Source organism: Pagrus major, chromosome 5, assembly GCF_040436345.1.
Source record: "Pagrus major chromosome 5, Pma_NU_1.0".
NCBI classification, from domain to species: domain Eukaryota; kingdom Metazoa; phylum Chordata; class Actinopteri; order Spariformes; family Sparidae; genus Pagrus; species Pagrus major.
Genome location: NC_133219.1, coordinates 40,121,182 through 40,132,643, shown reverse-complemented (window position 1 = coordinate 40,132,643; position 11,462 = coordinate 40,121,182). Strand labels below are relative to the sequence as shown.

At 42.2% G+C, this 11,462-nt stretch overlaps 2 protein-coding genes across 2 annotated transcripts; one reads left to right on the top strand and one right to left on the bottom strand.

Annotated features, from left to right (window-relative positions):
• Positions 1 to 18: 18 nt before the first annotated feature.
• On the top strand, positions 19 to 6,996 carry idua (alpha-L-iduronidase). Its single transcript, XM_073467218.1, has 14 exons — positions 19 to 318; positions 845 to 985; positions 1,919 to 2,001; positions 2,268 to 2,375; positions 2,944 to 3,039; positions 3,417 to 3,619; positions 4,075 to 4,254; positions 4,416 to 4,632; positions 4,727 to 4,936; positions 5,032 to 5,153; positions 5,284 to 5,409; positions 5,490 to 5,566; positions 6,132 to 6,232; positions 6,343 to 6,996. Exons 1-14 carry the CDS (start codon positions 182 to 184, stop codon positions 6,441 to 6,443), a joined length of 1,902 nt encoding a protein of 633 aa, XP_073323319.1. The 5' UTR covers positions 19 to 181; the 3' UTR covers positions 6,444 to 6,996.
• A 530-nt stretch (positions 6,997 to 7,526) lies between these two features.
• LOC140995726 (purpurin-like) lies at positions 7,527 to 9,880 on the bottom strand. Its single transcript, XM_073465802.1, has 5 exons — positions 9,767 to 9,880; positions 8,664 to 8,800; positions 8,429 to 8,541; positions 8,123 to 8,335; positions 7,527 to 7,537 (listed from the first exon to the last, which is right to left on the bottom strand). Exons 1-5 carry the CDS (start codon positions 9,878 to 9,880, stop codon positions 7,527 to 7,529), a joined length of 588 nt encoding a protein of 195 aa, XP_073321903.1.
• Between the last annotated feature and the right edge of the window lie 1,582 nt (positions 9,881 to 11,462).

The window sequence follows — 11,462 nt, the reverse complement described above, 5'->3', positions numbered from 1 at the left end:
CGCTCAGCTGACTGCGACGGCTCCCCGCGTCCACGAGTCTGTTGAATGTGTTGAAACGAGCAGAAACGTAAGAAAAGTGTCTCAGGTGAGTTTTCTGTCACTCTCACCTGGTGTGTGAGCACGCGGAGCCGTCAGCACTGACGTCACGGGTCTTTATCGGCGGCCATGTTGAGCCGCAGAGATGCTGCGGACGAGTTTCTCTGTTCTGGTGTTTCTGCTCAACTTCAGCGACACTTCAGCGGCTTCACACGTCGTCAGGGTGGATGTGCAGAGAGCGGCAGGAGAGCTGAAGCACTTCTGGAGGAGCACTGGGTTCTGGTGGGTCCAACAGGAACTGGGTTTATTCTCAAGTCATCCTGAATAATTACACTCTGATGTCACCAAGGCACCGTTTGACTGGAGCAACGTTAATGTTGACATCGGGAAAAAACTGACCTAGATTCCAGGTCATGTGACCAGTTGACTCAAAATCAATGCCGAATTGTAATACTACTCAGGATGATTAGGAAACAGCACTTTATTAAAGATTTTAGTGCTCGTTATATTTTATATTAATATTTTTAATGAAAATTAAGCATTTTTTTCAATAGCTTCCATGTCATGTGACTATTGACTCAAAATCAATGCAGAAATGTCGCCCTCTACTGGTTGAATGAGACACATCCCTTTTATTGGATTTAGTGGTTGTTCAATTATTTCTGAATATTTTTAATTAAAATAAGACGTTAAAATGTGCAATATTTTGGACAGATATTCAGTTTTTTTGCAATCTGTAACCTCACCACTAGATTTCACTACATCCTCCACATCAGACGCTTATTCAGAGGCTCTTGTTTGTGTTTAGCCCTCCGCTCCCTCACACCCAGTCCCACCAGTTTGACCTGAGCATCGACCAGCAGCTGAACCTGGCCTACGTGGGCTCGGTCCCCCACGGAGGGATCCAGCAGGTCAGGATACACTGGATGTTGGAGCTGGTCACCGCACAGTAAGTTCACTGTCTGATCTCCAGGTGCTTCAGTGTAATGTAAATGACATGTTTGTACTCTGTTGACCTGTCACTGTCAGCAGCAGCTGTCCCTGAACACACCGTCTGTTTCAACTGATCCAACCATTGAACCAGTCACCACATCATCACCAGACTCCCTTAACAAATGTGGTGATTTTAAGAGTTGTTTCATGAGGAGAAACTTAACAAACTTTGTGAAACTCTGTCTCTGACAGATTCTGAATCATTGTCTCCTTCTTGTAAATTCGGCATTAAATGAAAACAGTAAGTTGTGTGTTTCCTTGTAAAAAGTGTCAGTTTGTGGCAGCATGGCTGCACCAGCCTGTCTGCTTCTGTGTCTAAAGTGCTAAAGTCTGACCTGCCAACATTTAGCAGCTGTTTGAACACACTGTTTACACTGATTTCACCATTTACACTCAATTTATGAAAGAAGAAACATTTTATTGATGCTGAACATGTCACATTTTACAAAGACACTAAACAGTAACCAGTATAGGCGACTTCTTTGTCCCCAGACTCCCTTAACAAATGTGTCAGTTTAGTGAGTTGTTGAGTTGGAGACACTTTATAAACTGTGTGAAACTCTGTCTCTGACTGATTCTGACTTATTTGTTCCTTCTTGTTAATTCAGCAGATGTTCTACATGAACTTCTTTCTGTCTTTGAGTAGAAACATCATGTCTGTTTGTCCCAGTGTTGTTTATTTGCATGTAGAGCCGGGAGGTGACGTCTGTGTGTGAGAAGCATGTTAATGACTGAAAGCGTCCACTTGTGATCGGATCACTCAGGACGGATGTTTGATACCAATGGATGGATTCAAAATTAATTATCTTTATGCAACACAGGATTGTATAATGACATTTCTGTTGCTGGTTTTGTGACGAGTGACAGCTGTGTGATGTTGTTGTTGTAGAGATATTGGTGGACGACCTCAGTACAACTTCACTAAACTGGACCAGCTGATCGATCTCCTGTGGATTAACGGCCTCCGACCAGGTATTGAAAAGTGTCTCTTCTTTGATCCTACGTCATGTTCAGTGAACAACATTGAGGCACTTTTGTCCCAGATCAGGTCGATCAACAGGAGAGAAGATAAATCCACTTTTTAATCCCACAAGTTTAAAAGTAACTCTGAGCTCTCCTCCCGTCGATCAGAGCAGAATCGGATGTGACTCGGTGTTTACGGATCAAAAAGCTCTGCTGGTCGGATCTGATATCAGCTGATCTCTGTTGTCTGTTATTATCTTTTTCCTTTTTTTCAGGTTTTGAACTGATGGGCAGCGTCTCAAACTACTTCACCGACTTCGAGGACAAATCTCAGGTGATCGAGTGGAGAAATCTGGTTTATCTCATCGCCAAGAGGTACATCGGTGAGTGAGAGCTGTTTGTATTTATTGTATGTTGTTTGTGCTCCATACTTGTGTTGTCAGGATACATGAATCTCTAACTTCAATACAATACCTTGAAAAAGGTTGATACTCGATACCACAAGTAAAAAATCAACACAACATTGAGAGATAAGATTTACAATTTTCATTAAAAGGAGCGAAAAACCACATCTCAGATATTCAGTATGGATATTTATCAACTCCGTATCCTGTAATCATGGTCAGTAAAAATACGTGAGATGAGACGTGACAGACTTTTCAGCCTAGTTTGGTCGATGTTACTCAGAAAAATAAGGCAAGTTTATATTTATGTATCTGTTTGATTGCTGAGATTTGTATTTTCTAATTAATATCAAACATTGCTGGATAATTTCAGCCTGTTTGTCCTTCTCAGAAACATTCAGGTATAAATCTCCATAAATAAATTTACATAACCAACAACAATAAGTAAACTAAAACTGAATGTGCTCTGTGTGACCGTGCTCCTGCATGATGTGATGTCATGTTTGATTTTGTTTAATCGTTCATCATTATTGATTATAAATTACAGGTAAGTTCGGCCTGGGAAGTGTTTCTCAGTGGAACTTTGAGACGTGGAACGAACCCAACAACCACGACTTTGATAACGTCAGCGTGTCAATTCAAGGTGAAGCCGCTGTGCATCCTACAACACTTTCATGTCATATGATTTATGTTTTTAAAGATATATTATCACAGATTTCTTCATCAAAATCTCTAAAAATGACCGGACCAGGGGTTCTGCTTATTTGAAACCTAAATTATGCTGAAACAGACATGAAATGATAAACAATTGTTGATTGTTGTTCCTGTACAGACCTCATTAATACTGTTAAGTAGAAATACTCTGTGTTGAACAGCTGTTTAAAGGCTTTTGTCACCTGAAAATACTAAACTGCAGTTATTGAGATTAATGAGATTGTTTTACATCATTGAACTTGACCACCAGCCTGCAGTGCTGTGTTGTCTATGAGCTCTTCTGTGGTGTCACAAACTTCTCCTCAGGGTTTCTCAACTACTATGACGCCTGTTCGGAGGGTCTTCGTGCTGCCAGCGGCCTCCTGAGGTTCGGGGGTCCGGGAGACTCCTGTCACTCTCCTCCTCACTCACCGTTCTGCTGGGCCATGCTGCAGCACTGCTACAACGGCACCAACGTCTTCACTGGAGAGACCGGGGTCAGGATCGACTACATCGCCCTGCACAAGAAGGTCAGGACTCAGAACAAACTGACAGGGAGTCGCCTTAAGGTTTTAGATTTGTGTCTGTCAAAGGAAATACTTACAGCTGCCAGAAAGAATGAGGTTATTTTTGGTTCCAGTGAAGAGTTTTAGTGTCCAGATGGACCTATTCCTGACAATTGTGACATGAAAAAGTTCAGACATCAGTATTTTTATTATAAGCACTGATCTCCAGGAGTTGGAGACCAAACGTAACGTGAATGAAAATATAGATTTTCATCTGGAATGGTGTTTTTTGCAAGATCTCGCAAAAGTATGTACATCTCTTTTTTTCACCCTTCCAGAGCTCCGTACTGAAGACAACATCTCCCATCATCCCACGCTTCTTACATGCTTTGTTTTGATTGGGAGATCCGTCGCAGCAGAAACTACATCCTGTGCCTTTAATTATTTGTGGAAGCTGACTTCCTGTCTCTGTCCTTCAGGGAGGAGGCTTGTCCCTGCCCATCCTCCAGCAGGAGGTCCAGACCATGGAGGAGATCCAGGAGCGGTTCCCCCGGTTCAGGAGTCTGCCGGTGTTCAACGATGAGGCCGACCCGCTGGTGGGCTGGTCCAGGCCTCAGGAGTGGAGGGCTGACGTGACCTACGCTGCGATGGTGGTGAAGGTGAGCTGGAGGGACGGAGCGACATCGTGTTTGTACGCCGGAGGGTGAAGATCGACAGAAGTGTCAACTGAACTAGATTCTGTCACAAACCTCAGCAAGTAAAAACAAAATATAACTTAAAATAAAAATAGAATATAATCCTGTCCTGCTCCCTCCAACAGGTGATCCACCAGCACCAGGACCTCCTGCTGGCAGACCCGAACAGCACCATCAACTACACGCTGCTGAGCAACGACAACGCCTTCCTCAGCTTCCACCCGCACCAGTTCACCCAGCGCACGCTGACCGCCCGCTTCCAGGTCAACAACACCCAGCCGCCTCACGTGCAGCTCATCAGGAAGCCCGTCCTCACCGTCATGGGCCTGCTGGCTCTGTTAGGTGACCGGCTCTTTACGGCATTTTCAACCAAAAGGATGGATGTTGATACCCGGTCTGAACAGATCTTTTTCCCTGTGTGTGATTCATCTTTCAGGAGAGACTCAGGTTCTGGCTCAGGTTCAGAGCTCAGCAGGAACCAACAGCAGCACGTTGGGAGTTCTCGCCAGCAGCCACAAACCAAAATCACCCGGCGGCTCAGACAGCTGGCAGGCAGCGGTGCTGGTCTACAACAGTGACGACAACAGCACCTCCACCGACACCGACGATGTCACCGTGTCACTGACAGGACTGGCGGCACATGAGGGTACGTTTGACAAAATGCTGCTGGAGAGAATCTTCTCAGGTCCGAGTGAGCGGTTCCTGTCAGTCCTGCCTGTTAATCTGTCTGTGTGTCTCCAGGTCTGGTGTATGTTGTTTATTACATCGACAACAACGTGACGAACCCGTACGAGCTGTGGAGGAGCATGAGCAGCCCCGACTTCCCCACAGCACAACAGTTCAGACGCCTCAGGAGCGTTCAGGTGAGATCAGATGATGCTCCCAGCTCTACTTATCTCCTCCTCTCACAGTGTTCAGAGTCCAGATGTGTTCATGGACTGAACATCCTGCTCCGTGCAGCTTTAATTAACACGTCGGATGTGATTTTGTCAGGAGCCTCGTGTCGACGGACCGTGGGACGTTCCTGCAGGAGACACTCTGACTCTGAAAGCCAAACTGTCTCTGCCCTCCGTCCTCCTCGTCCATGTGTGTGCTCGGCCCAAAGCAGCGCCAGACCAGGTCAGTACCAGCACAACGTGAACAACAGTGTTAAGTGTTCCAGAGGAGACGTTCATAAACTTTTCCGACTTTGTGATCAGGTCAATGGATTACGCTTCATCAGCATCACCAAAGGACAAGTCCTGATCGTGTGGTCGGACCATTGTGTTGACTCCAAGTAGGTGAACGTGATTATTTCTTTATTTTTGGGAAGTTTTGGCAGCTAAAATAATCTAATAACTGATTGGATGCCTGAACAAAAGCAGCGGTGACGCCACCAGTGCCTTCTCAGAAGCTGAAAGATTTTCAAGTGTCACTCTTCCTGCCATGCTCAGATTATAAAAAATCCCCAAAATATAAACAGCGATTAATCATCTGACGAGCCACATTGAACCTTACAGCGGGCCGGTTTTGGCCTGAAGCCCCGGCCCAGATGAAATAAAACTCGCCTAGTAGAACATATGAATGCAGGTGGCGGTGCCTGGTGGCTGAAACCAGTACTACAAAAACAACCACTTAAAATATAATCCTGAGAAGAAAAAAGGGGAAAAAAATCAGCTGCCAAAGCTTCACAGATCAAAACAAAAACAGATTTTTTTCTCCTTACTGTCCCCTCAGGGCTCCTGTAGTTGTGCAGCAGATTAACCTCAGTATGACTGTTAAATGACATGAAATGTGACCACAACAACAGGAGCCACTGTTTCCTCCCTCGCTGATGAGTTTGAATGTCTTTGTGTCTGCAGATGCATTAAGACGTTCGAGGTGGAATTCTCCTCAGACCAGAAGGATTTCAGCAGAATTAATTCTCGAGACACCATTTTCACTTCTTATGTTCACTCACCTGGTGAGAATTGTTTCAAAGCAACAAAACTGAATTTACTTCACCTTTTTTAAACTACATGTTACATAAACTGTGTTGTGTTGTGTTGTGTTGTGTTGTGTTGTGTTGTGTAGTGGACCAGGAGGTCGGAGGTCTGTACAGAGTTCGAGCTGTGGACTACTGGGGACGGCCCGGCTCGTACTCGCTGCCAGAGAGGTACTCAGAGGAGCAGTAGACCAAGGTCAATATTCATTTCAGGTGTTTTATACTGTTTTCTACAACTTAGGTGTGTTTTAAAGAGGTCAGTGTGATGATTATATGATACAGACGTTACATTTCACAGGCTGGGTCATTAGTTTGTTTTTGCTCAGACTACTTTAAGAATATTGAATGTAAGTGATTGAATATAATAATCATCAGCCCAAATTCATTAATTTCTGAAGCTGCTGTAGATTCATTAACTTGTGCGCATAGATAAAGGGAGTGAACACAGTCTGTCCTGGTAGAAACCTTTTTAAACTCGCTGCTGGCAGCATCAAGCTCACAGAAACCTGATTATCATGGCTGGTGATCTTAAAACAGTGGATTAATACATGTCTGGTACTTTAGTTTTTAATAATTTTGGACAACAGCCCAATGGCCCAGAACAATAATATGTCAAGTATGATGCATTTGCATACACACATAATACTTGTTAGCTGGATATAATTAATTGTTAAATGATTTATATCACTATGATTCCCTGTATGTTGTTATTGGTACAAAAAATAAATAATATCACTGATCAATGAGATGAATCATTCACTGATCTCACTGTTACAATCAGACAAACAAATCAAATGGATGCATTAATCTTTTATCTGTAATCTGTTTATAGATTTTTAATTTTCTATTTTTTATACTTTGTGTTTTATATGTTTGCATCAGTAAAAGTTTGATCACTAATCAACGTTCCCGACAGTCGTTTTTTACAAAAACAAGTGCAACAGAGGTTCTTTACAAAATTTATTGTCACCATTAAAGGATGTTTCCACAGAGCAGATGTTACCCGTCAGTGTGACAATACTGTACAAACAGTCATAGTTTACATTGGATTTGGCTTGGATACATATTTTCATCTTGGTGGTGTTAATGACATTTTTTAAAAAGGTTGAATTGGATTTGTCTGATTATTCTTTCCTGTGACGTTGGAACGAATCTTTAGATGAAAAGGATTATTCTCCTCTTTGTGTTTCTGAGAGGTGCTCTATCTTCACTTGGGGTCAGATGATCAATCCAGTCTGATGAAGGGCTGAACAAACTCCAGATCAGCACGAGTTTAGCAGGCTCCTGTTCAGAAATAGAGGAGAGGAAACAGTGTTAGGTCAGTTTTAGTGTCACATTTACTCCAAACATAGAGAATAAAAGCAGTTCAGATTAGTTGTAAACGTGTTAATGTGTCTGAAGTGGGTGCATGGGACAAGTTTACCAAACAATTTAACAATTACTCTGGAAAATAATCAACAGATTAATCCAGAATGACAATAATTGTTAGTTGCTGCCCGACAATGCTGTATTTCATTGTACGCTGATGATGTTCTGTTGTACTTTGAGGATGCTGACCTTTCGGCTGGAACAAGGATGTAAATAACTTCTTTTAAAATCAGTTTGGGATCTTTTGGGCCTCAGGAGACTTGGGCTGCACCAGATGAGCTGTATGGAGCCATTTTATTATTAAGTAATTATTTCTGGTGGTCCAGAAATGTTTTGTGGACTACGAAACTTCCCTCGACTTTCTATCAGCATTGGGGTGAGAAGATAACGACTGAATTTAATTATTTTTTGGTGAACTGTTAAAGATAAAGATGTGCATCAACTCAATCCTTTTGCTCAACGGTCGCTCTGTTAGCTGGATGTGATGGACTGAGTACGTACCGGACTGCAGCACCGGCTGAAACTCTCCGGCCATGCAGATCTCCTCTTGCTTTTGGCGGACAACTTTCTGGATGGCGGGGGGGAGGCCACGGGGGTTGCGTGAGAAGACCAGGGAGTAGCCGTCCTCGCAGCTTCCGTCGTCCTTCACGCTGCGGCAGGCGTAGGTGAGGGCGTAGTTGTCATAGTCGGTGTCAATGACCCAGTAGTTGTCACCTGAAAGAGCAGAGAGAGAGAAGTCAGCCTTGATTTTGTGAGAGAGATGATGTGTGTGTGTGTGTGTGTGTGTGTACACCTGAGGAGGCTTACCTCCACTGGACAGGTAGCTGGCCAGGCCCTGGTAGTTCATGAACATCTTGCCGGGGGTGCCGGGGTCGGGCACGGAGTACTGAGCAGCCATGTCGGCACACACGACCCAGAACCTGGATGTCAAGTAGAGATTAAATCAGTCGCACATCTAAGCAGGGATGGAAACCTTTAAGTATTTAGACATGTAAGTTTAACTCTGCTACTAGATAGATTTCTTTAAATGACAAACACCCACCCAAAGAGAGTGACTCTGCCCCTGGAGGAGGCGACCATGGAGCCGTCGTCTCCAACAGTGTATTCAGCAGAGATGTTGTCCTGCAGGAACAAACCCTCAGGGTCCTTCTTCTGCAGAGCGTACCACTTCCCTGCATACTGTCAGGGGGAAAACACAGAGATCAATATGATACACAAACTGTGTCAGAAGTTTGACTTTTATTTTTACTATTATTATAATTTGGTTCGAAGATGCAGTCCTGCTCTCTCTCCTGGCATTAAAGATCAGGTTTTATCTTGCTATTATTTTTTTGAATGTTTAAATCAAACTTAAAAGGATACACACTAATCAAAATATACAATGTGCACATGGAATAAATGAGAATAACAAAAACACAAAACCTTAAGTGCAAAACTAAATATTCATATATTTAAAGACTTAAAGAAAGAAAATCCCAAAGTCCACAGAACAAAGTATATTCTGATTCAGAAGCTTCGTTGCTCAAAGAAGGAAAAAACTGTTTAGTTCAGTGTGTTTGGAGGCAATATTGTACTTTTCACTCCACTACGTTCAGACATATAATCCGTTAGCCCACAGTATACAGTGTATACATACATGTAAATATGTTTAATATACTTTTACTTTTGGCCCTTAAGTAAATTCCTTTCAATACTTAAGTGCACTTGGTTACATTCCAACACTGACCAGGAAAAAACATTTATACTGGTTGGTTTTAAACTTCAGTGTAAGTAAAAGTTTCACAGTACAAATACTTGAAAATTGTACTAAACTACAGAACTCGAGTAGATGAAGAACGAACTTCAATGTTCACGACTGATGTTATTACTGTTCTTTTGATACTTAAGTACATTTAATATCAGACACTAAAAGACTTTTAGATGAGTGACTCTCCCTTTTACCAAAGTAATATTTTAACACCATATCATCACTTTAACTCGAGCACGACTTTTGGCTACTTTCTACAACACTGCTGCTGTTACTCTTTCAGTAACTTGTGCTGTTGGTTGTGCTTAGTTGTTGGAGTTCTGAATACAACTGTCCTCCCTCTTTTGGATCCAGGAGTTGTTAACTAAACTAACTAAAAGTGACTTTTGTGTACTCACTCTCTGGGGGTCGAAGTCGTCTTTGACTGTGAAGCTGTCAACCACGCAGGAGGCCAGGCTCCGCTCCACGCAGGCCAGGATCAGCAGCACCAGGGCGAACATGTGGAAGTCCATCCTGGCAGAACCAAAGCCGAGCACGTTAACGTGGGATTATTCTTCATCTACAGTTCTTCATGCTACTTTAGCCATAGAATAATGCAGTTTTCAGCACAGTTTGAAGTGTCTAGCTAAAGAGATAAAACTCCTCCTTACCTTGAGTGTAGATCGAAGCGGCAGGAAGTTGTCAGTGCAGAGTTGCTGCGGTGTGGTGAGAAGACGGCAGCGAGCCTCTTTATACCCACAGCACAGACGGGCTCACTGATTATTTTCACTTCTTGAACCTAAATGCAGAGTTTAAATCTAGCGTTAATCCAGTTAACGAAATCCCCCTCAGTAAGCTGATGATCGCTCGCTTTCAGCGGTGTATAGGCTTTATGTAATTGTTTGAGGGCTCTATAATGAGATACATAACGGCAGACGCTCCGGGGTCAAGAGGTCGCCACCTGAGCCTCAAGTCACACGTCCACGGCGAAGGTGTTTACCTGAGCACACAGGTGCGCCTGTAAAGATTTGTTGACACATGCTGAGAGAGTAATCTGATGCAGGCTGATTGAAGCACTGAGATGATTTTGGCTTGTTTGAATCCAGACATCTTCTCCTGTTTTTATCGTCCATCTTCAGGTAAAATATTCCCAAATCTACAATCTACTGCTCCCAAGCAAAGTGTTGTACAAGTACCCACACGTGATACTTGAGTAAAACTGCAAGTCACCCATATGAGTAGTACTCGAGTAAATCTGATGTTTAATGTATTTAAACAGTAAATAGACAAGTTTTCTGCTTCAGAGTATCATCATGAAGTAAATGTTGATGTCACGGCTACAGAATAATGAATCCAGTACTGTACTTTAGTACAATTTTGAGGTATTTGTAGTTTGAAATTTGTACTGAAGTATAAAAAAGAAGTAAAAATGTTGCTCGTCAGTCATGATCGTGACCATTTTCTTCTTGGGCAGTGATGGAATGTAACTAAGTAAATGTACTAAATAACAAAAGTATCACTAAAAGTAAGAGATACATATATTAATATACTGTTTACTATGGGAGGACAGATTATCTACCTGAATGTAGTGGAGTAAAAAGTACAATATTTGTTGTGGAGTAGAAGTATAAAGTAGCAGAAAATGGAAATAGTCAAGAAAAGGTACCTCAAATATTTACTGAAGTACATAAAAACCGAACTGTAAAAACTTCATGAGTATTGCAGTTTATTTTTGAGCAGTGATGAAATGTAACGGAGTACATTCATGTACTTAAGCAGAATTTAAGGTATTTGTACTTGAGTATTTCTATTTTCTGCTACTTTATACTTCCACTCCACTGCATTTATTTGATAACTTTAGTTACTAGTTATAAAGTAGCACATTTTCAAATTATTTAATTCATCAGCCATCGAACATGTTCAGAGTGACTGAAGACAAAACGGTTTATTTTGATGTAAAATGTAAAAAATCCACAAAGTTTGAAGATAAAAGATGTGAAAATGAAGGACAAAGAAGCATTTTCACATTAACGAACAATAAAAAAAAGAACAATAACATTTTTAGTCCTTATGAAACATAAAAAGCAGCTCAGAGCCATGAAGTCATGTTATGTC